The sequence below is a fragment of the Natator depressus genome, chromosome 5, assembly GCF_965152275.1.
Source record: "Natator depressus isolate rNatDep1 chromosome 5, rNatDep2.hap1, whole genome shotgun sequence".
In the NCBI taxonomy this organism is placed as follows: Eukaryota; Metazoa; Chordata; order Testudines; family Cheloniidae; genus Natator; species Natator depressus.
Genome location: NC_134238.1, coordinates 48,027,942 through 48,054,422, shown reverse-complemented (window position 1 = coordinate 48,054,422; position 26,481 = coordinate 48,027,942). Strand labels below are relative to the sequence as shown.

Sequence of the window (26,481 nt, the reverse complement as noted above, 5' to 3'; positions counted from 1 at the left end):
ACAGAATATTGTTTTATCTGTGAAGCCACCTGTGCACTTAGCATGTCAATAACATATCTGTATAGTAGTGAAAATATAGGGGTTTTTTTTAATGCAAGTCCATGTATTTAATGAACCACAAAAATCAGATAATGTTAGCTTGATTTAAATTCCCAAAAGAGATGGGTTTTGCACAGGTAATTATGACCTTGCTTTCAAGGCATATCAATAACTAATCACCAGCTGGGGTAGGAGATTTCCAGTCATGGTATCCAGGCACAATTAGATAAAGGTAAGGGAAAGGGAAGAGAGAGATTAATTTCTTCCTCTGGAATATCCAGATCGTAGCTGGAGACAGAATACTGGGCTAGATGGAACACTGGTCTTTTCTGCTCTGAAAACACTATGTTCAAGTACCATCAGAAAAAGGCAGGGAAGATAACTGGCCGTCTGATATAGTAGAATAACATCACTGTTCAGACTTTGGTCCCCACCAAATTGAAATAATTTAGGATTTTTCTTGCTCTGATTTTACACACACACACTTTCCTGTAATACCAGTTGCCTTTCCTTAAAATTAATGTGCTTTTCCCCTTCATTTTGATTTCTTCTAGGAATCGTTACTTTCTGGAATCCGGTCACGTTCTTACTCATGTTCTTCACCCAAAGTTTTATTAGGGAAATCTCGCTTTGCACGTGACTTCACAGTTTGTGATTCAAATGAAGGTGAGCATTAGTTCTACTCAATTTGTGTGTATGGAATGCCACAAACTCCATGCTTACTACAGGCCAAATGCTCACTTCTTTACTCAGGTCTGGATTGTCTCCCTGGTATCCATGTAAAGAGTGGTCCCCTATGTGTGCAGCTCTCCACCAGTCCATGTGGAAGTGGGGCTTAGCTGCCTCCACATCATCCCTCTTGGCTCTTCAAAGGGCACTCTATAGGTCCAGAGCCTGCAGTGTGGGAGAACATAGAGACAGAGCTGCGAGGGAGAAGTGGGCAATCTGGAGGTGTGGCTAGGAGGGAGACACACGTTGTCCCTGCTCCAACCTTGCAGAGCTTAGTCAGAAAAGATAAGGCAGCCTAGGACACAACTTTCTTTTCCAGAGTCCAGCAGAGAACCAAGGGAGAGGCCAAATTTGGTGCAGAGGCACAGGCCCTTTGTGCCGAAGGTCCTCACATCCTGCAGATCCTTGGGAATCTGTGAGGTCTGTGTGTAAGCTGTGGCCTTTTCCATAGGCAGGGGAGCAAACACCACCCTCTTCATGGGATGATGTGTGGATTCATTGTGAGGGGATTCTCACAAACCCGCCTTCCCTCTGTTCCTATTCTGCATGTTTTACCATGGTAGGGATAATCTGATCCTCCGCTCCTATTCAGTCCTAACTCAGACAGATTTCCAATGAAGTTAGTAGGTATTTGCTCATCCTTGGAAAACTTGTAAGAACCTTACAGCGTAGCCTCATGTTACATAATTGACTGTTCTGCTTATGTGCTGCCTGCAAGATGTTAAGAATTGTTTCTAGCAGCCTTAGATTTTAAGGGTATTTTTGTTTGCTAGCTTGTTTTTAAGCTTAGCAAACAACACAGGCCTTCTTTGGAGAAAGCTGTGTAACATGCTACATTAGAAATCCATGGAATGATATAAAGTATGAGATATGTACTCGATCTTATTCATGATCACATCTCTGAAAATCAGTTAAATTTTCAATAGAATCCATTTTCTTTGGTTTTTTTTTTTAATTATTTTTGGGATAAGAACAAACCTGATTTTCTTCCAAAAGGAAAATTCATACTTAAAACTATAAACATGAGAAAAGATGGGCTGGAAATTGACTGTGTATTTTTTTTTCTAATAAGTGCTGCATCATTTAGGAAAAGCATACTTATTCAAGACAGCACTTAAGCATAACTTTAAGTGTGCGCTTAAAGTGAGGTGTGTGCTTAAGTGCTATCCTGAATTGGCTCCAGAAGCTTCATTATTTTATTTAGGCCTGTATCCTGGGAAGACTCACGCGCAGGCTTACCTTGCTGTACCATTGATTTCAAAGTTAAACATGTGTTTAAACCTTTGCAGGGTTGGGGCATTTTTCACATGATGCTTAGTAGCAGAATGCAAAAAACAGCAGCAACAATCTTGGTTAAAATGTAGGTGAACATTTTTTCAAATTCATTGGGTTTTGTTCTTCAAATCCACAATAACGCTTTGTTTCTACTCAGAACTCTTTTTTGTGCACTGTCTGCAACACTGGGATGTTTACAAGTATTGTTATTGTTTCCTTTTTTAATGTAACTTTATTTTTAACAATTTTTCATCCTGCAGATTAGCTGAGAAGTCTTAAAAAGCAGATGAGGAACAAGGGCATGTGTCCCATAAGATCTAAAGCCCTCAATTCAGCAAAGCACTTAAGCATGTGTTTAATTCCTGGTAATGTCAACGGGACTGAAGCACCTGTGTAAAGTTAAGCACATGGTTTAGAGCTTTGCGCTAATCCGTCCTAAACCCTGACCTCCTATATAAAGTCAGAGTAAACTAATAGGAGTTTACATGGGGTTTGGGAGAGCTAGAATTATCCTTCTTCCCAAGCTATGGGACACAAATAGTCACTTTGTAGCCCATCAAGGCTGCGGAAGTGTCTGTGGTCACTGTGTTCTCCAAGCCTGGGGCGATTTGGCCAATGCGTTTGTGTCATAAGTAGGGCTACGATTATGTCACAATCTGTGACTTCCAGAGACCTCCGTGACTTTTTCTGCCCTAGGGCTGTCAGCAGGCAGCCCTGCAGCTCTCAGCCACTGCTGGTGGAGGCTCCCAGCAGCTCCTAGCCACTGGGCAGCAGGGGGACCCCAGAGCTCCAACTCCCCAAGGGTAGCTGGGCTCCCAGCAGCTGCCCAGCCATGGCACGGGTCACACACCCCTGCCCCAGAAGCCCAGCTCGGGCGGCTGGCGAGGGAGGACGGGGAACCCCGCAGCAGACAGGTCACAGGCTTCTCTGAATTTTTGTTTACTGCCCGTGACCTGTCTGTTGTTTTTACTAAAAATATCCCTGACAAAATCTGAGCCTTAGTCATCAGGGATCTGCTGAGCACATTGCTGGCCCTCCTTCTGTCTCAACCTCTCGCCCTCCCACTGCAACATGTTGGCATGGACAGTGCTGCTACATGGAACTACTTTGCAGCAAGCAGGAGAAGCAGAGATTTTCAGGTGCAACTTCTCGGCAGCTGGGAACTCCCACGGCTCCACCACTTTAATGTCTTGTTTAGGATTTGGCCATAAATGAGGGTAGAAAATCTGATCTTGTAAATTAAAATCCAATCTGAGTTTGCTGATTTGCATTTTTGAGTCTAAAAGGATTAACCCATAATAAGAGAGTTTCATTCTTGCATCATGAGCTGCAATCTAGAAGTAGGATATGCACTGCCTACTGCCGTAGCAATAACCAAAGCTTTTTTATACACATTGAACTAAAATGGCTACATATGTGTTTAAAGGAGGATATTTCTAGTATGTAACTGTAAAGAATTTGTCCCTGCTGTGTAGATGGTGTGTTCATGAACAGTGGTCGATCCCTTCTCCAGGCTATTTCACTCTCTAAATCAGTGTCTCTGCTCCATCCCTGTAGTAAGTACTGCAATGGCAACCCAATGGTGCTATTTTGCATGAAGCTATCTTCATTTTTCTATGGGAACATGGCCTTTATTTCTTCAGAAGAGCATCTTGTTGCACATGTTTGGTCTGGCAACTAACTGAAATGTGATTTGATTCTCAGATATGCTATCTTACTTGCTGAACTGTCGGGTATTTTCTCATATGGGCCCTTTTTCAACAAGGTACTTGAGCATGGACCTAACTTTAAGCATGGGAATAGTCCCATTTAAGTCGTTGGGGCTACGTATGTATTTAAAGTTAGGCATATGTTTGCAGATAATCTCTACAAAGCTAAATAACATCTGGTCTCGGAAATAATAGAAAAGAATCATGTATGTGTTTTACAACAGAATAGCTAAAAAGCAAAATGAAAGATTGAACCATTCAAAAAACCGGGTTGCTCGGAAAAAGATCAATATTAATTTTCTTTACTTCTTAAAAGCAATCCATCAGTTTGCAAAGACTGACATTCTCTGATGTTAACCCAGATCCAGGCAAACTCTGTCAAATACAACGTGTTTAATAAACGATGTGTATTATCCCGGGCAATGCTGCTTCTAATAATTTTTGCTTTCTAAATTCCCAACCAATGTGCTAGAATATAATGACTGAGCTTACATCCTGGTGGAGGTTATGTGCTTCAAACAAATAAATATCCCAATATAACCACGTTAGTTTTCATTAACTTTTTGTGTTTTGTAGAACAACGCGCATACAGCTTGCCAGAGCAGTTGAAGGAAAAAAGGTATTGACACTTGCCACAGATGAATTTCTGCAGTGTAATTTTTATCCATCTACCATTATTTACATGTTAATGCTACTAGTTAAACACTAGTAGCAAAGATCTTTGTAATAATCATCATAACTCAAAAGTAGCAGACTCAAATAGACTAATATACCATGTTCTCTTGTGGTGCCTTTTACTAATGGAATTCAGAATGCTTCTCTACGTTACTGTTATACTCCATACTAGTGTGAGAGTTGGATATAGTCTATAAAAATGTTATATTTGCAACACATTTGTTGTCTGACTGTGCAGCTTTAAAGTTTGGCATTTCTTAAGTCCATTTAGCATACACAACCTTAGCTCTCTCTGTTTGTGCAATAGTCTTTACTTCTGTAACCGCTTACTGTTTGTTGAATATAATGTCATGCATTTTTCCCTAAAACCGTTAAATGTAGGTGTGCTGCATCTACTGTTACTCTACACATTATTTTGTATGCCAGACAAATGGACACCATGAGAGCTTTTTACGTACGAGGTGCATACTGAATGAGGAGAGGGTTTCCATTTACTGTGCACCTTAAAAAACTGTCGAAAAAAACCTGAGTGTTCATGTTAGTAAAGACTGTATTATAATGAACACACACAGGGGAGCAGAGTTACAGTTTCACAGGCAACCTTAACTGGTACCTCTTGACTTTTGAGTTCTTCATTTTGCAACTTTTACTGACATTTCCTTTTACATTTATTTATTGCAAATAAAAATCAGTTGCATGTTCTGGATCGATGTGGCTGGATACCAGGGAACTATCCCATTCTCTGTGAAGTGCAGGAATCCAAATCCCATCTTTCCTTTAGTCTGGCAGTGACACTCCCAGCAGGTCCCACTGCTGTGTCATGTGCTCCATCTGATCCCCAAGTCAGGACTGCACCGTGACTTTGTAGGCTGGCTGAGAGAAGCCTGTGCTTCAGTGCCATCTAGGGAGAGAAGGAGGGAAACAGCACACATCTATGACCAATTCAGCAGGCCACCCAGTATTCAATAGAGCATGTGCTAAAATGCTGTGCTGAATTGGGACCTATGGGGCTGGTGTTCATGCAGAAGAATCCCTGGCTGCTGCAGCCGCAGCTTCTTGTTTCACAGCTGACTGAGCTCAGACATAGCAAGGAAAAGGAGTTAATGTGGGAGCTACCCAAAGGAACATGTAAAATAAGGGAATATACATGCTGAGGGGTTTGATAACAGTATAATTATGGCAAACTTGCAGTATAGTTCACATTATGTACAGTACCCATGCATGTGTTCATAATTAGTATTATGCAGGGACTAATGTAACTTTTTGGTTTGATGTTGACCTCTTAAATAATTATGGTTTAAACCTGAATACATCCTGGGATTGTTAAAAGCAGCTGAAGCAGAATATCAGCCAGGTGCTTCTCCGTTTTAAGATGTTATGTCCAGTGTAATGAGTTGTATTCACTGATTTACATTTTAGGATTCAGGAGGAGGAATGGGATAAGTATATTATACCTACAAAATCCGAGTCCGAAAAATATAAAGTGAGCCGTACTTTCAGCTTCTTGATGAACAGAATGTCTAGTACACGAAATAAGTGCAAGGTAATTCCAGATCTACATATAACTAGGTGCTTGTTAGCATAACTGAAATGCATTATAGCTTGGGATCAGATCTGTCTCGCCTGTTAAGTAAAGATAAGTGGCTGATTTTTGCAATTATTTAAACTGTATTTATAAGACATTTTAAATTTAAAACTTATGACAAATATGTTGACAGTGTCCTTGTATAGACAAACAATATCGTTCATTTTTTAAAGTAACCTTGTTTTCACAGTACTGAATTCCCTTGCCACTTTTTAATTATTATTACTTATCTCGTGTCTTGATTTAGCCCAAGTTCAAATGTCTGCAGTATATTTGGAAAAAGTTTTCTTACATGATATACAAAAATAGAAATATTAGAAAGTATATGTCTATTTTTCTTATTATCCACAATAAGGGCTTGAATCTGTAGGATTTATTCATTTGAGTAGTCCTATTTGAACTTAATGCATGAGTAAGTGCTGCTGAGCATATGTGAGTTTTAGAATCAGGGCCCAAACAAAGTGCTAAGTGTAAACACAAAATTAATTGTGAAAAGTAAATCTGATACTTTCAGTGTTTCATTTTTAATAATCTAAAGTCTAGATTGTGCAACATATGTCCATGCTGGTGAGCACTTACTCACATAGTAATTCTATTAATGTTAACTGCCGGGACTACTCATGTGAGTAAGTGCTCCCAATGTGACTCAGTGTTGTACAATTTAGCCATAAGATGCTATTAGTAACACAGGAAAGGAAACTTGTTTATTTCAAAAATAGATGATTTTTAACCTAGCAATGTCCCTTTGAAGATCAAAAACCGAGTTGTAAAAACTAATTTTAAAACCTACCTTTAATTACAGGTGCATGTATTTGTATGTCAGATTAGGTTAATGGAGGCACAAATCCCCACTGTCTCTGTTGTTACCAGAGAGAGGAGATAAATGTTTTAAAATCCATTTTCTCATAAGAGAAGAATGTTTTAAAGTTATAATATTATGGTGGTTATTTATCTATTTTAATCTCTCTCCTTTTGCCTGGTCTGTTGGATCTGAAGACAAAGAATAAGGATGCCAAAGACAAACTGAACAGACATCAGTTTATAACTGGGAACTTCTCAGGCAGTATCCTGTGTATGGCATGCGACAAAGCCCTCTTAGGGAAAGAGTCATTGCAGTGCTCTTGTAAGTAGCTACTGTCTTTTATGCAGCTTTTATGTAATTTTTGAAAATCTGCTGAAAGATACTTGCTTAATACTCCATTTCAAGAGCGACAGTATCTGGATTTGAAAATACATACTTCTCTACCTACTCAGCCAGGGTCCCCAGGCCTCAGGGAGAGGGGACAAAGGTGATGGCCACTTGTTTCACAAGAGACTCCTGCTAATTGATTCCTGAAACAGTCCTGGAGAAAGCTAAGAGAAAAATTAAAGCCATCTTTGTGGCTATTTAGCATGTGGGTCTGAAGGAGGAAAAATGATGAAATCCCAGAATAAAGTGCACTACAATGTTCGACCCCTTTCAATTTCAGGCTTTGAGATCTGTTTTTCCTTTCAGATTGCAATGCAATTGTGCATAAAAACTGTAAGGATTGTGCTCCTGCATGTACAAAGGTAACTTTCTATGCCTTACTGTTCTTACGATGTTGTTGTGTATATTCTCTCTTTTATTTTTTAAATCAATCTCCACAGTTTCTTCTGTGGTGATTAGCGTATGCTGTGCTTATTCAAAGTGTTTGAACAGTACCTTGTCTTTGTAGGCTGCTTCATAATAGGTTCATGTTGATTGACTTACTTGTTATATGGAGACCTAGAAATAATTAGTTACTAAAACAAATAAGATGCCACAAAATGAAGCTGAGAAAGAAAACAGTGCAGAAATGATCCACCCAAGTGTTTGTACACAAAGGGCTGAGAGAATGCCAAATAAACATCTGACACAACCAATAGCAATAAGCAATGTCCTTGAGCAAATACTGTATAAAAGGAGTGAAAACAGGTAGGGTCACTTCCTTTTTATCTTTGAAGCATTGCAGGATAAATTGGGATGTGTAGTTTGATTTGCATTTCTAAGGTGTACTTAAAAGGGCTGAGCTGAAGTGTAGCAGAGCCCCCTGGAGTGTAACAACCAACGTACTTCAGTAGGTAACCCCCAATTAAAATGAGGGCTACATTTTCAAAACTAAAGGAGGACTTGTGGCACCTTAGAGACTAACAAATTCATTTGAGCATAAGGTTTCGTGAGCTACAGCTCACTTCATCGGATGCATTCAGTTGAAAATACAGTGGGGAGATTTATATACATAGAGAACCCACTGTTCCTCAGACGTTCTTGTCAACTCTTGTCAAACCTGTCATTTTCAAAACTGTTCACTGAAGGGGGCTTCTGTTTTTTAGGGACTAACAAGTGATTTGCACTGGAATCAGCCACACCAGTGCAAGTCACTTTTCAAACTGTCGCAGTGCATATAAACAAGGGATTTGCACCAGTGTGGCTATATCGGAGTAGCTGTTGCAGTGCAGAGATCTTCAGGGTAAACATGCCCAAGGTTGCACTTATAAAACATGCATTTTTTATTTTATTTTATTTTGTCTTTATCAGTGTACACCCACTGAATAGCCTCTGGGCAAACTTACAAAAAGGATCTAAAACGTAAATTATAATGCTAAATCAGCTGCCTCTAACAGGTACTATAACTACTAGGACCGGTGGATATTTACCAGGAAGAGACAATATCCCCAACCAATCATCAAGAGGATAACAGAGGAAAAACTACTTACTTGCTCTCCTTAAATGTAACACTTGTTTAAGCATATAAGCCTTGCACAATGTAGCAAAGGACACAAATTCTGGCTCAGACAGACTGACTTAGAGTCAATTTCCTGCCTCAGGTCTCTTCAAACTCATTTAAAAAGTGTAGCCCTACAAGTGTAATTGTTTTCTTTAAGCCCTCACAAATCATATGCATGTTACAAAAGAATAATTCCATAACAACACAGTAATTTGAAAGAAAATAATTTGAATTAATTTTGTATTATAATGTGGCTGAAATTCATTATCCTTTTACTTAGGTTTGTTTGTCAGCAGCAGAAATTCAGGATCATAATTCAGTATCAAAATGCAGTTTGCTTGAGGGCTCTTCCAGATGATTATATGAAAGTAGATTACTGACTATTCAGTGTGTAATCAGCGGTTATTTCATTTTAATAAGATGAAATTCTTCTTTACCAGAAATTCCAAGAGAGATACCATATTAAGACCAGACCACAAGCTGTCCTAACAAGTAAGTATTATAGTAAGCAAGCAAGCTAATAGGCATAAATCTATTATTTTAAAGTTTAATACATTGCCTGAATAATAAAATAATAGGACAATTTTGTTCTTTACAATTTTGTATGTGTGAGAGCATTTGTACATGTGACTCCCATATCTACTGGAAAACAAGTGCATTTGCTAGTATCTAATACATATAAGGTAGGATTTTCGAAAGCACTCATAATTGGTCTAACTCTTCTCCCATTGAAGTCAATGACTTCACTGCATATTAAGCAGTGGTGGCTGTTGTTTGGTTGGAAAAGGTGTGTGCTCCTTTAAGGGCTAGAGAGTCAGAGAGTGTCTTGCTGTGGCAGCTTCATATCCGGTTAGCATGGGGCTGTTGACCCATTTCCCCCTGGCACCAGGTGACTGGAAAGGGGGTGGGAACTATTTAGGTCCATGCCAGTGCAGGAAAAGCCCTCTTTTACCTCGACCAGGCAGAGCAGCACTCACCCTCCCACCCCTGGATGTAGATAAATACCAGGTTTTATCATGAGTGGTGGTGGGCATTACACTAGTTGCTCCTTTCTCTGGCAGCTGGGAAGGAATGTTCTCTCTCTCTCTCTCTCTCTCTGCCAGATTGGCCAAGGTGGGGTGGGGTTTTATTCACCTTCTCCACAGTGATTTAGGGGCTTAGTTTGGACATAAATTAATTGGGGGTTAGGTTGTGATGTCACAACTCCTTATGTATGCCTGGGGCAGATGTCCAGTGCAGTACTCTGTAGGGAAGGGATACAGTGATCAGACAAAATGGATTGGTAAAGGATTTAAAGGAGGTATTCTTTAAAGGAGCAGAAATGGGGGCAGGGTTGGGGCTCCTATGACTGGTACAGCAAGGAGTCAATCCACCACTCCTTTATACCACCCCCAACCTCATTTGGATGGGGACCAGGATGGGTGAAGTGGGAGGGCTGACAGCAGCACCCCACCACACCAAGTATGTGTAAATGATTATGGAATTACCTGCACTGCACAGTTTTATCGGCCGGTCCACCAAGACATTTAAGAACAAAGTTGTGGCCTAATTAAATCACGTCCCATTTCTCCTGTCCTTCCTCCTGCATAGCTGGACAATGGAAGTTTTACCACTGATAGCAGTGAGAGCAGAGGTAAGCCAGTGTTGAGTGCTTTTGAAAATCCTCCCCATCATGTACCCCCAATGTACATGGTTTAGCCATGTATGAGTATAGGTGTGGGTGTGATGTAAGCATGTCCATAGCTTAAACTTGTTCTCTAATTGACAGTGTGGGCACCAAAGTCACTCAGCTTCACCTTGTGGCTTGTTTTTCCATCCAACTCAGGAAAGAGCACAGTGCTCTTGCACCATAAGAGAATATGCCCAGTGGCATGTATTAATCTACAATATAAGAGAATTGTGTAGTATTTCTTGCTATAATCATACGAGGCAATAACATATGAGGTTTTCTATAAGACTTACACATATATTTCACTTCACAGATTCATCATTTAGAGATATTCCTCAGCCCACGTTCTCCTCAATGCATCCGTCTTCCTCAATGCCCGTTGGACTTTCTTCTGTAAGGAAAGAAATCTCACAGCAACCTCACTCTTTATCCAAAAGTGTTCCAAGCGCCAGTTTTGAAAGGTAGAAGGCACCTACCAGCACAGTACACTAACTAGATTATTCAGCATTCCTAAGTGAGTTGTTACAATTAAATGCTTTTTTTTCATTGCAGAAGATCTATGCCATCTTCCGACCAAGACACTGATAGTAGCAGCTGGATGTTCAGCTCACACTCTGAAACGCTGTTACAATCTATAGGGACCCTTCCGTCAATGGATTCTTTTGTAATGGAAGGTGAGACGTAAACTGAGAAATCTACATGTTGTAACCTATGCTGCAAAATGCAAAGTGGAATAATTAATTAGTAAGTCTAAGAATACTACTTCCTGTATCAAAAGAAAATGTGTGTGTAGTAATTTAATTATGATTCTGACCACCATTAAAATGACACCATCAGATAAATGAGAATTAAAATTTGACCCTTGATACCTTGCAAGTGGGTCTAAATTAGTGATGAACTCTTTGCTAATTTTAAGTGTTTTTTTTTATTTGTTGTCATTATTAAAAATTAACAGGTAAAAACTTTTATTCTGGGCTTTCAACATCCTTGCCACTAATTAAAAAATATAATATAAAAGAGATTACAAAACCAAAACAGCCTCATATTTCTTTCTGGCACTCAGATAGCCAGCCCTCTCCTGCCCTCACTCAGCACACACATTACAAACAGTATCACCCATCACTCATATTCCTCCCACAACACAAAAATCCCACCTCCCAACTACCCTCCTCCATCCACCATTCATGTCTGAAAAGTCAACAGATATGGGCTATTTCAGAAAAGGGGTTGGGGGGTGTGAATTCCAGAGCTGAAGGGCATTCATAGAGAGAGAAAATCCAACACAAGGATTCTCAAGTTGGGTACGCATAAATTTGAGGCACCTCAAATCAGAGGGTACTTCTGAGGGGTATTTCAAACAATGGATCCAATCCTGAAAAAAATATTCCCTCTGATCCCCAAATCTCTGCTTGCCTCCACTCTGTTCTGTTTAGATTTTAACGTGTCAGATAGTGATGCTGTCATCACTGGCAGGTTTTGTCTTTTCATTTTAATCTTTTCTCAGTACTGGTTAGAATCTTTAATTAAGGCTTACTTCAGTTCAGCAATATACTCACTGAATGAATAAACATGCATGCACATGAGGATCTTCCCTTGCTGTGATACTGCCAACCTGTTTATGCGACCAGTGTTTACAAGGTTTTTATTTTGTCATAGATGATGTGGATGCCTCCCTGTGGACTGACCTCAGCACAGAGGCACAGGAGTTTGAGGCAGAATCTTGGAGACTTGTTGTGGATCCAGCATTTTGTAGCAAGCAAGAAAAGGATGTTATCAAAAGGCAGGATGTAATTTTTGGTCAGTGTTTCAATTATTTTTAAAAAGTTGAAAATAACTTGGCACAGGCAATGAGGTAGGATACACAAGTCATATAACTGGAAGAAAATTCTCAGTGCTTAGATTTGAATATGAATAACAAAGAATATTTAAATAATATGTTGTCACAAATAATAATGTAATGTATAATAATGTAGAGCTAACAGAATATTGAAGACAATTGCCTAAAAATATTCATTTGGATTTTAAAGTTAATTTCAATTTAACGGTATTCTTGACGCATCCATGTCCACCTTCTGTGAACATTTGAGTGCTCAAACTTTACTAGCATGTATATTCCTGAGAAGTGAATTTTAAACTCAAATGTTGGCATAGTAATGAAAAGCAATTTTTGAATTGTATACTCAATTGTAAAATTCACAATTTGCACTGTTTGATAGATATGTAAATTATCCAGTCAGGGAACAGAAATTATAGCCATATGACTTGTGTAACTAACCAACACAACATGAAATACAAATAATTGTGGTGAATTGTTCATGGATGAGCTGCACACCAAAGAATTATTTGCTAAAGAAAGTTACAAATAATTTTGAGTAAATAATACATTTGAAAAGTTCACAACTTTTCCCTGACAGTTTGTGGGGAAAAAAGTGACAGGAATTCCTTACCTTACTCATTGCAAATTATTTCCTCTGTTCTCTTGTTTACTTACCTTTTATTCTTCAGAAGTCAAAGTAAAGTTCCTGAAATGCTTAAATGTTCAGTATTAAATAAATCTTTAATAAAAAGTGCTGTGAAAGAGAAAGCTAGTAGGTATCTGTAAGAATAAAATATCGAAGATCAACGTTCAGACTTATAGATGAACTGAAAATAATAATATTCTTTGCAGAAAATTGATATTTTTAAAAAAAACATTCTGGGGCCAGTTTGGAGATCCTTACTCAAGGTTTTATTCAGTTCTTACTCAAGTAATCTTCCAGGGACTTCAGACTCACTGAAAGAGTAATGACTTCAGGATCTGGATGCCTATGTATTAGTGTGCAAATACAGACTAATGTAAAGCAGACTAATGTAAAGAATCTTGGTATTCAGTTACATATGATTCCTAATGTTTACTACTACGACTTGAGAGATTTAAGTTTAATGTAAGTTGTTAATATTGTAGAGGTGGGAGTTTCCATGTTTGAGTTGACACGCTTTGCATTAGTGCAGCATATCAGTAAGTTCTAACTTTTTGATGTTAAAGTCAAACTATGGTGAAAAATTTAACAAGAATCGGTTCAGGCAAGAATCAGATTTCAATATTTCTGGCTGTGGCTCTGCTGACTTGGGCTGTGATGCTGTATGGGTCAGCATAGTGCAGTAGAGGGAGCCAGAGGAGCTTTTTGCAGAGTACCTGCATCGAGACACCTGCCTGTGTGAAAATGGTATTCTGCTCTCTGCATGTGTTCCTGCATGGAAACGCCTGCATTGCCCTCTTCGTTATCTGCCTCCTTCAGACCCAAAATTTGTGTCATGGGGCAGAAAGTGTAAAAGAGGAACTGGGCTGGTTGGAGAGCACATGTAACCATAGCTAGGGCTGTTTTAGTTAGTTTAGTTTTAATGCTTATCATGGAAGAAATCATATTTATGTCCATATATTTGAATGTAAAACTATGTGATGCATGTCAAATAATGTGAGGGAAAATGTCTAGTTGGATTATTACACTGTACCATCTTCCTTTAAACTACAGAGCTGATGCAAACAGAAGTGCATCACATCCACACGCTCTTCATTATGTCTGAAATATTCAGGAAAGGAATGAAAGAAGAATTGCAACTAGATCACAGCACTGTAGACAAAATATTTCCCTGCTTAGATGAACTGCTAGAGATTCACAGGCAATTCTTCTGCACTATGAAGGAGAGAAGACAGGAATCGTGCGAGGGGAGAAATGAGAGAAATTTTGTAATCAACAGAATTGGAGACATCCTTGTGCAGCAGGTAAAGAGATCAGCAAAATTAAATCTTCACATATTCAAGACCAAAAAAAGATATTTGTTGAGTTCAACATTTTTGTGGGGCAGGGAGATAACTAGATCTCTTAGGATTGGTTAATAGGATGCAAAGATTTTCATCTCTTGGTTATTGCTTCAAATTCTTCTAGTGTGAGAAAATTATTGATAACGTGGTGGAAAAAAACACTGATGACAGTTTTCATAACCTATTTGAGTACTGATGGTCTGAGTCAAGTTCATAGTGGACAGTTGCTCCCATCATTTAATCTACCACCGAAACTGACACTAGCTGACACAGTTGTTAGAGAGGCAAAGGATTGAAACAATGAATTATCCTCTCATTTCTTGAAGAGGGTCTTCCAGAACTGTGTCGATGTATGCTGGCAAGGGTATATGGGGCAGCTTGTGCTACTGCTGCATGTGTTGACATGTACTTGAAAGTGAGTGAAATAATATCTTTTATTAGACCAAGTTCTATTGGTGAGAGAGACACAAGCTTTCAAGCTTACACAGAGCTCTTCTCCAAGTCTGGGAAATGTACTCACAGTGTCGCATCTAAATACAAGGTGGAATAGATTGTTTAGCATACTGCATATTTTAAAGGATCATTCAAGGTGAAGTGAACCGTTAGCACCTCTCCAGTCATAACGGGGAAAGAGGAAAAAAGCTGGCCGGGTGTGTGTGTGGGGGGGAAATAAATGGGTTGTAGATTAGATTTTTGGCTCACTACAACACTGTTTTTATTCAGTCTCTGATTTTTAGTATCTAGCAAAGTATCTAACAATCTGCCAACCTCTTCATGGACTACCTTGAAGAATTTCTGGACAAATGCACCACAGAACCAATGATATACCTGAGGTACATCAATGATATTTCCATCCTCCGGCTAGATAACCTAAACTCCCTCATAGATTTCCATTGCAACTTCAACAACCACCACCCTTCCATTAAACTCTCTCTAGAACACTCCCCAGTTAGCATCAACTTCCTGAATATCATGATCAGCTTCAACAATGGAACACTACAGATAGCTTTTTACAAGAAACCCATGGATCACCACACCTGTCTTCACAGATCCAGTAACCACCCTAAACACACCAAGAAATCCTGTTATCTACAGCCTGGCACTCAGATATCATAGAATATGCTCTGAGGAGAAAGTCTGGGATATATACTGTAACACATTTAAAAGCACCTTCACCAAACAAGGACAATCCACTGGGGAAGTAAGTAGCATCAGGGAATGGGCCACCCAAATACCCTGAGAGAACCTGCTTCAGTATGGAATAAGCCCTGTACCGACCTCACATCTCTGGTTGTCCTCTAGCTCCCCACAGTGGAACCCATATGACAAGGTGCTGGAACAATTTGTATAGAGCGGGTGCTGAGAGCCATTGAACCAAACTATAAACCCTGTATATGATGGAAACAGCTTTAAGTCAAGTGCAGCACCCCTACTTCCAGCCCCTATGCCATATGGGTTAATTTCAAACAGTTACGATCCATACTTGGTGGGGACCACATTCTGAAAGAAACCTTTCCTCAGCCTCCTCTTCTGGCCTTCAAACAACCCCCCAACCTCACCAAGCATGTAATTAGAAGCAAGCTCCCCACAGAGCAGGACTCACCAACTCAAAGTGGCACCTGAACTAGCCAGAATAACAGATGCAAAACCTGCAGACATATCTCCAACGCTACAATGATGAACACACTGTCCAAGATTCATGGGTCCTATCACAACATGCCTATCACAACATGTGGTGTACCTCATCGGTGCACTAAATGGTCTAATAACAACTATGTGGATGAAACCAGATAATCAGTGCACTCTTGAATGAATTCACACAGAAAAATGATAAAAGCCAAACACTATATCACCTGTGGGTGAACATTTTCACAAAATGATCACTCTGTGGCTGATCTCTCAGTCCTCATCCTCAGAGGAAACCTGCAAAAGATGAACCTGGGAGCTTAAATTCATAGTTCTGCTAGATACCAAAATCATGGACTGAATAGAGACACTGGATTTATGGCTTATTACAACTATCCATAACCCACTTAACTCTACCCATCCCCAGCTTTCTCCCCGCACCCCTATGACTGGACAGATGATAACGGGCCACTTCACCTTGAATGGTCCCTTGAAATAAGTGCTAACTACTTATACTAAACAGTCTGTTCCACCTTGTATTTAGCTGTGATGCTCTGTGTACATTTCCCAGACCTAAAGAAGAGCTCTGTGTAAGCTTGAAAGCTTGTATCTCTCACCAACAGAAGTTGGTCCAATAGAAGATATAACATCACCCTCGTCTCTCTCATATCCTGGGACCAACATGACTACAACAACACTACACACTGTACTTGAAAGTGACAGCACAAATAATGGTTAAAACAAGTAGACTTCTAAAATTCTCTGTTTTATTAAACTAAGGTAATATTAATAGCAGAGCTAAGGAGATTTGTTTGAGGTTTAAAATTAAATATATGGGACCACATCCAATTCACCTTACTTGTGTGAGTAGTTGTTTTTACAGTCAATCTGCTATATATATTCCTGCCTCTATAGGCCTGATTCTACATTCCTTGTACAGATTCGGAGTACTTGTGGCACCTTAGAGACTAACCAATTTATTTGAGCATAAGCTTTAAGTGAGCTGTAGCTCACGAAAGCTTATGCTCAAATAAATTGGTTAGTCTCTAAGGTGCCACAAGTCCTCCTTTTCTTTTTGCGAATACAGACTAACACGGCTGTTACTCTGAAACTTGTACAGATTACAACTCCCATTGATTTATAGGATGCAGTGTCAGGATCCTGTATGTGGTTTATTTTCATTAACATTGATAGGAGTTACAATCAATAGTATGCAAAAATCCTTAAACATACTCTTTACAGTTAGGTATATTGTTGAGTAAAATTGTATTATTTTCATCAGTTTTCAGAGGAAAACGCCAATAAAATGAAGAAAATATATGGAGAATTTTGTAGTCATCAAAAAGAAGCCGTTAATCTCTTTAAAGAGCTGCAACAAAACAAGAAGTTCCAGAATTTTATTAAAGTAAGTGCTTACAAAAATGTGACTGTTAACAAAGTGGCCAGAAAACATGTTCATAATTTGTAGCTCTGATTTAAACAACGCAGGACCTGAGTTTAGGAAGCAACCTCCCATTTTATTCATGCAATCTTGTGGGCACAAATAATTGTAGGTGCAAAGTGGGAAATTGGATTGAGTTCCCTTTCAGAATCAGGTCCATGGTATTCAATAGAGCTATTGCAATAGCTTATAAAAACCAGAGAGTCCTGCTTAATCAGAGAGTTGGTAAATTCCAATTTTGTTTAGATTAGAAAAAACTTTGGACATCAGTCTATAATAGACACACATTCCAGTTATGAGCCACCTCATCAATTACGCTTTTCAGACATTCAGCTAAACCACCTCTGACTGTATAGGAAAGACCTCCACACTAAACAAAGGATTATATATCAAATGAGGCACAGATAATGAATGTAAAGCTTGGTTTTGTGTATAATTTGCACTTTCTCAGCATTAATTGAAAATGTAGCTATAGACTCAATAGTTGGGAGTATCAGGATGATATCTGACATTTCACTGTGGATAGTGCAGATAATTGAACATTTTTTTTCAGTTTCAATTTATTTAGCACATGTAGAGCTAAGGCCTTTTGCTAGTAAATTATTGTTTCAGTATAACTTTCCTACTTACAATAAAATATGCGTAATTATTTTTTAAAGCTGCGAAATAGCAATCTTTTGGCTCGACGTCGAGGAATCCCAGAATGCATTCTGCTTGTCACTCAGCGCATCACAAAATACCCAGTTCTGGTAGAAAGGATACTGCAGTACTCAAAAGGTGAGTAATAGATTCAATCTTGCCTCATATCAGAGACAAATCTGGAACCTTAATACATCTCTTGCATAATATATGCAACATAGTCCCAAAGCGTGAAATTTGAAATTGTGCTGAGAACCAACAAAGCCTTTGTGCACCACTTAAGCTGTCTACACAGGGTAAATGTCACCCAAACAGTATGTGTGGCATATATATTTGTTAAGAATGGGCAAACTTTAAAAGTTTAAGAGGTCAGGTTCAGATAAGCCTCAAAAGTCTGAAGAGTCTAATTGTTTTAGCAGAAGATCTTGAATGTCAGATGTGGAACTTTTTTGGGACTAAGCCTGGAAAACTCTTCAAATGAATTCAAGGAAGTGTCTCATAACTTCTTCTGGGCAATAAAATAGTACAAAATGTTTTCTGTTAATAGTCATACGAAGTTGCTTCAATTCTCTCTGTGCCTTCTTTGAATATTCTAGTGATCAATAAACTCACAGGCATATTTGTAAAAATGGAGAATATGCAACTATTCATGCTATAAACAGATTCGAAGTTATTTTCATCCAGTCACGAGACACAACATGCCATGTGATCTATGTGTATAATCTAAATTTTACATCTTGAATACTGCAAGTGAATTGCTTATAAAGGATCAACAGTACATGAATTATTTGCAGAAACTATCTGGCAAGTAATTTTAACTATTGACTAAATCTGAGATAATTACAAACTGCTCAGGGACATTTCACAAACACAAAAAAGGTAATATTTTTCAAATAAATTACTTATTGGAAATTAATTTCCCAAGTCTATTTACAACATATCAGTTGATTTAAGTCTTAAACTGTGTTAATCAGATCATATAAAATCAGAAAAAAATGTCATCTCTTGAATAGGGTGAATACTGTAATGTTGTCTGTTCTTTGCTTCACACAGAAGGAACAGAAGAGCATAAAGACTTATGCAAAGCCCATTGCCTGATTAAGGACATGATTGCAGCAGTAGACTTGAAAGTCAACGAATATGAGAAAAGGCAAAAATTGCTGGAGATTCTCAATAAAATTGAAAACAAAACTTATACCAAACTGAAAAATGGCCATGTTTTCAGGAAGCAGGACCTGAAAAAGAAAGAGAGGACACTTTTGCATAAAGGTTTGGTGTATTGGAAAACTGCTACTGGACGTTTCAAAGGTACCATATCTTTGCAAAGAAATTCCATAGCTTTTTATTTGCAAATAATGTATAAAGATTAACATTTGGGTTAAAAAGATAAAATAACTTGTAACAATAGTTCACAAGTGTGAGTTTGTGGGTAGTGGAATTTAAGGTATCATAAAGGAACAAGAAATGCTGCTAATCGCTGACATGGTAATTCTGGAAGGTGTTGTGGTTTGTATGTGATGCACAGCACACCTAGGCATGGAGCCAAATTCAGACATGACATAACCAATCACACAAGATTCTTGCACTCTGCTGCTATTTGCATTTCTTGCCGCAAACCTGCCCCTCTGCACCCATATCATGCAGTTTACACGCACACTGTCTCATGTCATGCTGACGTAAATTTACGCCACCCAGTACTTCACATCTGATTTTGGCCCTTGGTGTCAAAATTACACTCACCTGCACTTGCAACACCTTCATTTGAGAGGAAAACTCAGGATCAAATTCAACTGGAGCCACATATGTACATCTAATTGCAGAATTTGGTCTTCAGTGTTTTATCATACACAGTTTTCTTTTTTGCTGTCATTAACATTCCATTAAAAACCATCTATTCATGGTTTGTCTTATAAATTAGAAAAAAAAATGCACAAATGCTTTTACCCATATTTCCTTGTGCTGTGATTATATCAAGCCTCCCAAACATCAACAACAAGAAAATAAATTAGGGTGGGTCTGTCCTTGGATGCGGTTTCTCCAAAGAACACCTAGTCACTTCAGGAATAAGGGCTGGCAATTTGGTGAGCATCCCTTTTTTCCATCCAAGTTAGTACTTACTGATCAAGGGCTCCAGCATTCTGTTGCAGAAAGGTGGCAGCAAAAAGTGCTGTCGTTCACACAAACTGTAAAATGGTAGCCTGAAATTGCTTTTGGCAGATTGTGATGAGATGCAGATATTTCTTACTCGGTTTACTGTAAGAATTCTTAAGTTTCCTTTGATCAGGATTTGTCTTCAGGTTAAAAGGAGAAATTGATTGTGATGTCTTTCATTAAAACCACTCTCTTTTTTAAAAGATAGTTTAGCTCTGCTTCTAACTGATGTGCTGCTGTTTTTACAAGAAAAAGACCAAAAATATATATTTGCAGCTGTTGTAAGTATATAAACAACATTTTTAATAAGTATTTTAAATATTTTATTTGCACGTTTCTTAAAAGTTAGATGATCTTTAGGTTTTGTTATCCAATTATACTGATAGTAACGTTGTTTTATTTCTGGTGTTGGGAATCTTGTCTGAGCAAAAATGTATTTGTATACGGAAAACTAAGAATATTTCCAGTGTTAAAGGAAATGTTCTTCTTCGAGTGCTTGCTCATGTCCATTCCACATTAGGTGTGTGTGCTCGCCACATGCACCGGTGCTGGAAGTTTTTCCCTCAACAGTATCCATAGGTGAGCGGCTCTGGCGCCCTCTGGAGTGGTGCCTGCATGGCGCGGTATAAGGGGCGCTGCCAGCTCTCCCCACCCTCAGTTCCTTCTTGCCGCCAGTGACTGTGCACGGAACGTTTGCCACTCTTACTAGCACTGCTTAGGCTTCCTTTGTACGAACTAGAGTTCTTGTAAAGGTTGTGTACATAGTAATCAAGTTAGTTAGCCTTTATCAGTAGTTAGTTTTGTTAGTCCTGTCGGGGACTTAGGCAGGGGACGGGGCATGCCCTGGTCCCCAGACTTTAAGCCCCACGATCGCTGCAAAAGGCCCATGCCTGTGAGCGATCCGCATAGTAGCTGTCTCAGGTGCCTCGGTGAAGAGCACATAAGTGGTAAGTGTCGAAACTGCAAGTCCTTTAAACCTAGGACCAAGAAAGAGCGTGAGATTAGATTCAAAGCACTCCTGATGGAGTCGGTGCTCACTCTGACCCCAAAGCAAAGGTCCGACTCAGAACCCAGCACCGCAGCATCGGTGCGTAGTGCCCCGCCAGCACCGTTGATGAGCCGGCACCGATCCCCATTCACGGCTCCAGCCAAGAAGTCAAAGAAGGCCGGTAGGGGATGGTCTACTCCCTGCAAAGAGAAGGAGAGGGCTGGGGCTGAGCTAAGACCCGCACCGGGTGGCTCATCTCCCCCGTCAGGAAGTCGGACCTCAGCTCACGCCAAGCGATGCAGCCCTCCCCGTTCCTTGCCTGGAAGCCTGGACACAGAGGCGAGCCTTGAGCAGCTTCAAGTGCCATCGATGCCTGAAGCGCTCCAGGCTGCGCAGGAGATCCTGACGTTCCTGATGCCACCCGTTCCGGCTCCGTCCAGACCTAGGGGTAAGCCTGCCTTGGGACCTTTCCGTCCGCCCTTGCCTCAACGGTACCGCTCCCCATTGCGGGGGATGTCCCACCACCGTTCACCCACTTGAAGCTGTCATGCCTTGGAGTTAGGGAGGCAGATGCATCGGAGCCCTCTACAGTCACCGGACCTTGGGCACCGGAAGTGGGTTTCGAGGCGGACTTTGCCGGTGACCTGGCGCAGACCCTTAGAGGCACCTGCTCCCCGGCAGGAATGTCGGGACTGGCCCTTTGCGTCACCAGAACACCATTACAGATCCCGGGAATGATCGGAGGACTGCAGCCATGGGCCCTGCTGATGATCCCCGAGACAGGTGTCACCATATTCTGGGAAATCCCCCTGGCATCAGGCCCGCAATACCTCCAGGTCACGCTCCTCGTCCCGGTACCAGTCTCGAAGAGTGAAGCATGGATTGCCAGTCTCCCTTCATGGATCTGCTGAGCGCTGCTGGTCCCCGTGGAAGCGCACGCTGTGCTCGGACCAGTCCTCCTCTAGACATGACTGTGAGTCCTGGTCATGGGGCAGCAATCACTCCGGATATGGCTCCGGCACGGAGCAAGGCTTCACATCAGCGGAGCAGCCTCCCAGACCCTCAGTACCTCCTGCATCGTCGGTACCGAACCCAGGCCCGTCGCTGGGCCCATGGTTCCATTGGAACCTGTGGGGGTTCACCGAGCCCTCCCAGCCTGCCTGCTTGGCATCAGGAGCCTCGGACAGGCCTGTGGCATCGACCCAACTCCCTCTGGTGCCTGAAGCCTTGGGGGATAAGACCCAGCAAGTCCATGTGGACCAAGGGGAACAGCCTTCTGGACCACCAATGGGTGTCATGGAACCTGCGGTACTGGCCTCCTCCTTCTCGTCACTGGATGAGGCCATCATGGAGCCCCTCACCCGGTTCCTCTGGATGACGCTAAGGTGCACCAGGAGCTGTTGAAGAGGGTCGCATCCAGCCTTGGCCTGCAGGTGGAGGAGTTGGAGGAGCAAGCGGACTACCTGTTTGATGTCCACTCCTCCACAGCCCCAGCTAGGGTAGCCGTTTCCCTTCACAGAGGGGTATTGAAGTTATCCAGCGCCTTGTGGCAAACTCCCTCCTCTCTGCCCCCCATTTCCAAATGGGCAGAGTGTAAGTACTTTGTCCCAACTAAGGTGCACAAATACCTTTACTCCTATCCTGCCCCAAATTCCCTGGTGGTCGAGGCAGTTAACGACAGGGAATGCCAGGGGCAACTCGTAGCTACCCCAAAAAAATAAAGACTCCAGGAGACTGGACTTGTTCAGATGAAAAATGTATTCCTTGTCTAGCTTACAGTTGAGGGTGGCCAACCACCAGGCCCTCCTTGGCTGCTACAACTTTAATATGTGGCAGACTGTGGCCAAGTTTGAGACTGCCCTCCCAGAAGGTTCCTGCAAAGAATTCCGGGTGATCCTTGATGAGGGTATGGCTGCTGCCAGGGTGGCTCTTCAAGCAGCATCTGACGCTGCAGACTCTGCCACCCGTACCATGGTGTCCGCCATTTCCATGCAGCAAGTATCCTGGCTGCTCTTCTCCGGGTTGTCCTCCAAAGCTCAGCACTAGATTCAGGATCTCCCCTTCGATGGCCAGGCCATGTTTGCAGTTACATGGGTTGAAGGACTCCCGTAACACCCTGGGGTTCTACGTTCCGGGCCCAGCATGTAAGCGGTTCAAACTGCAACTTCCCCAGGGGTAAGGGAGCCAGCCCCGGCAGGACCTGCCACACAAAAAGCCCAAGGTCTCCAGATGGTGCACGAGCCACCTGCCCCCACCCTCTGCCTAGTCGGGCTTGACCAAATCCAAGCAAGGAGCTAAAAAATCGTTTTGAGGGTGTGCCCGGGGCGAACTACCAGTCTGTTTCCTGGATCCTATTTTCCCAACTTTTTGCCACCGCCTTTCCTTTTTCCTTCCGCTGTGGTCGGCGATAACTTCAGACTGCTGGGTCCTCAGTATGGCAGTGCAGGGCTACGCCCTCCAATTTACTTACACCCCTTCTCCCACCCACCCTGTCCCTCTTTAAGGACTCTTCTCACTAGAATCTTCTTGAGCAGGAGGTTCAGGGACTCTTACAGCTGGGGGATGTGGAGGAGGTCCTGCCTCCTTACCCGAACAAGGGTTTCTATTCCCAGTATTTTCTGATTCCAAAGGCCAAGGGTGCTCTGCGTCCCATCCTGGATCTGTGAGACCTCAACAGATACCTAAGGAAGCTAAAGTTTCTCATGGTCTCCCTGGCCTTCATTATCCCATCCCTGGATCTGGGAGACTGGTATACCGCTGTCGACCTGAAAGATGCATACTTTCACATAGCAATCGTCCCAGGACACAGATGCTTTCTCTGTTTTATGGTTGGCTAGGCCCACTACCAGTTTACGGTCCTTCCATTTGGCCTGGCTACAGCACCAAGGATGTTCACCAAGTGTATGGTGGTAGTCGCGGCCTATCTCAGACATCGGGGTATCCAGATTTACCTGTACCTCGATGACTGGCTTGTCAAAGGCAGCTCCAAGGCTCAGGTCCAACGTGACATCACTATACTACAAGCCACATGCGGCTCCTTTGGACTACTGGTCAACCACGAAAAGGCCATGTTAGTTCCAGTTCAAAGGATAGAATTAATTGGGGCCATGCTCGATTCGACCTGGGTGAGCATGTGCCTGCCTTTAGACAGGTTTCGGGCTCTCATGGACCTCATTGTGGATGTGTCCATGTTTCCTCTGACAATAGCCAGTGTGCCTGCGCCTGCTAGGCCACATGGCAACTTGCACATATGTGGTCCGCCTTTCCAGACTCCACATGCGGCCACTGCAGCAATGGCTGGCGTCGACCTATTCCCAATCCAAGGACCACCTGGAAAAGATCGTAACCATCCCTCCAATCGTTCTCACCTCACTGCGGTGGTGGACTGATCGTGAGAAGGTCCTGGAAGGAGTCTCATTTGACAGTCCCACTCCATCTGTCGAGCTAGTGTCGGAAGCACCTTGAGGGGTGCACCTTGAACATCTCCGGACCCAGGAGATGTGGACTCCGGAGGAGACAAAGTTACATGATAAATGTCAAGGAGCTCAGAGTGGTCCAGCTGGCCTGTGGGGTCTTCCTGCTGCACCTGGCGGGCAAAGTGGTGAGAGTCCTGACGGACAATATGGCCTCAATGTTCCACATCAACAGGCAAGGAGGAGCGCGCTCATTGGCTCTCTGCCAAGAGGCTGTCCATCTGTGGGACTTTTCATCAACCACAGCATCCATCTGAAAGCTGATCACCTCCCCAGCATCAGGAACGCCCTAGCAGATCACCTCAGCAGGGACTTCTCCTCTCACCACGAGTGGTCACTCCACCCAGAGGTGGCCTGCATGATCTTCCAGAAGTGGGGAACTCCCCAAGTAGATCTGTTTGCCACCAGGCAAAACAGAAAGTGCTATCAGTTTTGCTCCCGGCAGGGCCTGAGCAAGGGCTCCCTCTACAATGCTTTCTTCCTGTCGTGGGCCGAGGGTCTGATGTATGTGTTCCCTCCGATCCCTCTGGTCAGCCGGGTCCTAGTGAAGATCAATAGGGACAGGGCACGGGTTATCATAATCACTCCTGCATGCCCTAGCCAGCGCTGGTTTGGCATGCTCATGAATATGGCAGTGGCCCCTCCCAGGCCCCTTCCCTACTGCCCAGACCTGCTGTCACAGGATAACAGTCGGCTCCTACAACCCAGCCTGGAGTCTCTACACCTCTCAGCGTGGATGCTCCGTTTTTGAACCCGGAGGAGCCTACCTGCTCGGAGGAGGTCCAGCAGGTCCTTCTTGGAAGAAGGAAGCCATCCACAAGACTAACTTACCTGATCAAGTGGATGAGGTTTTCCCGCTGGGCATCAGAGCACAGAATTTCTCCCTCGCGTTCTTCAGTGCAGTCCATCTTGAACTTCTTACTGCAACTCAGGACCCAGGGTCTGGCGCACTCTTCCATTAGAGTGCAGCTTGTGGCCATCTCTGCATTTCACCAGCCTCTTCTCACAACATGACTGACAGCTTCCTGAGTGGCCTTGAGAGGCTTTGCCCGCAGGTATGGGCCCCGTCCTGCAGTGGGACCTTAACCTGGTCCTCTCCAGGCTCACCGGCCCGCCTTTCAAGCCGCTGGGCTCCTGCTCCCTTTCCTACTTGTCCTGGAAGGTCATTTTCCTGGTGGTGGTGATGTTGGCGAGACTAGTCTCAGAGATTAAGGCCTTGACCTCAGAACTGCCTTACACAGTGTTTTATAAGGATAAGGTCCAGCTGCGGCCCCACCCAGCCTTCCTACTGAAGCCTTTTCTTCCACACCACCTTCGGTAGGAAGGCTGGGTGGGGCCCATTCGATTAGAGCACAGGCATCTTCGGCGGCCTTCCTGGCGCACATCCTATCCAGGGACAGGACATCTGTAGAGCCGCAGTGTGGTCCTCGGTCCACACGTTCACGTCTCATTTTGCCATCACTCAGCAGGCCAAAGATGATGCTGGGTTCGGCAGAGCTGTATTACAATCTGTGCAGCTGTGAACTCCTACCCACCTCCACGGGAACTGCTGGGAGTCGCCTAATATGGATGGACATGAGCAAGCACTCGAAGAAGAAAAGACAGTTACCTTTTCCATAACTGGTGTTCTTCGAGATGTGTCACTCATGTCCATTCCACGGCCTGCCCTCCTTCCCCACTGTCGGAGTTTCCGGCAAGAAGGAACTGAGGGTGGGGGGAGTCAGCGGCGCCCCTTATACGGCGCCATGTGGGCGCCACTACAGAGGGTGCCAGAGCCGCACCGCTATGGATACTGCTGAGGGAAAAACTTCCGGCACCGGTGCATGTGGTGAGCACACACACCTAATATGGAATGGACATGAGCAACACATCTCAAAGAACACCAGTTATGGGAAAGGTAACTGTCTTTTTTTAAGGAGAGGGAGTTGAGCAGAAAAGAGAGGGGAGAAAT

The 26,481-nt window shown here is 42.4% G+C and overlaps 1 protein-coding gene across 7 annotated transcripts in view; it reads left to right on the top strand.

The window, feature by feature from the left end:
* ARHGEF28 (Rho guanine nucleotide exchange factor 28) overlaps window positions 1–26,481 on the top strand; it is a 192,943-nt gene that overhangs the window by 123,871 nt on the left and 42,591 nt on the right. For all 7 annotated transcript variants that reach the window (XM_074952735.1, XM_074952734.1, XM_074952733.1 and 4 more), the window contains 14 exons: window positions 594–705; window positions 4,329–4,371; window positions 5,847–5,970; window positions 7,009–7,135; window positions 7,508–7,563; window positions 9,182–9,233; window positions 10,724–10,871; window positions 10,963–11,084; window positions 12,067–12,207; window positions 13,923–14,173; window positions 17,121–17,243; window positions 17,939–18,056; window positions 18,972–19,226; window positions 20,274–20,350. In XM_074952735.1, the coding sequence (XP_074808836.1) occupies window positions 594–705; window positions 4,329–4,371; window positions 5,847–5,970; window positions 7,009–7,135; window positions 7,508–7,563; window positions 9,182–9,233; window positions 10,724–10,871; window positions 10,963–11,084; window positions 12,067–12,207; window positions 13,923–14,173; window positions 17,121–17,243; window positions 17,939–18,056; window positions 18,972–19,226; window positions 20,274–20,350 (1,749 nt within the window). The remainder of the gene's footprint in view (window positions 1–593; window positions 706–4,328; window positions 4,372–5,846; window positions 5,971–7,008; window positions 7,136–7,507; window positions 7,564–9,181; window positions 9,234–10,723; window positions 10,872–10,962; window positions 11,085–12,066; window positions 12,208–13,922; window positions 14,174–17,120; window positions 17,244–17,938; window positions 18,057–18,971; window positions 19,227–20,273; window positions 20,351–26,481) is intronic.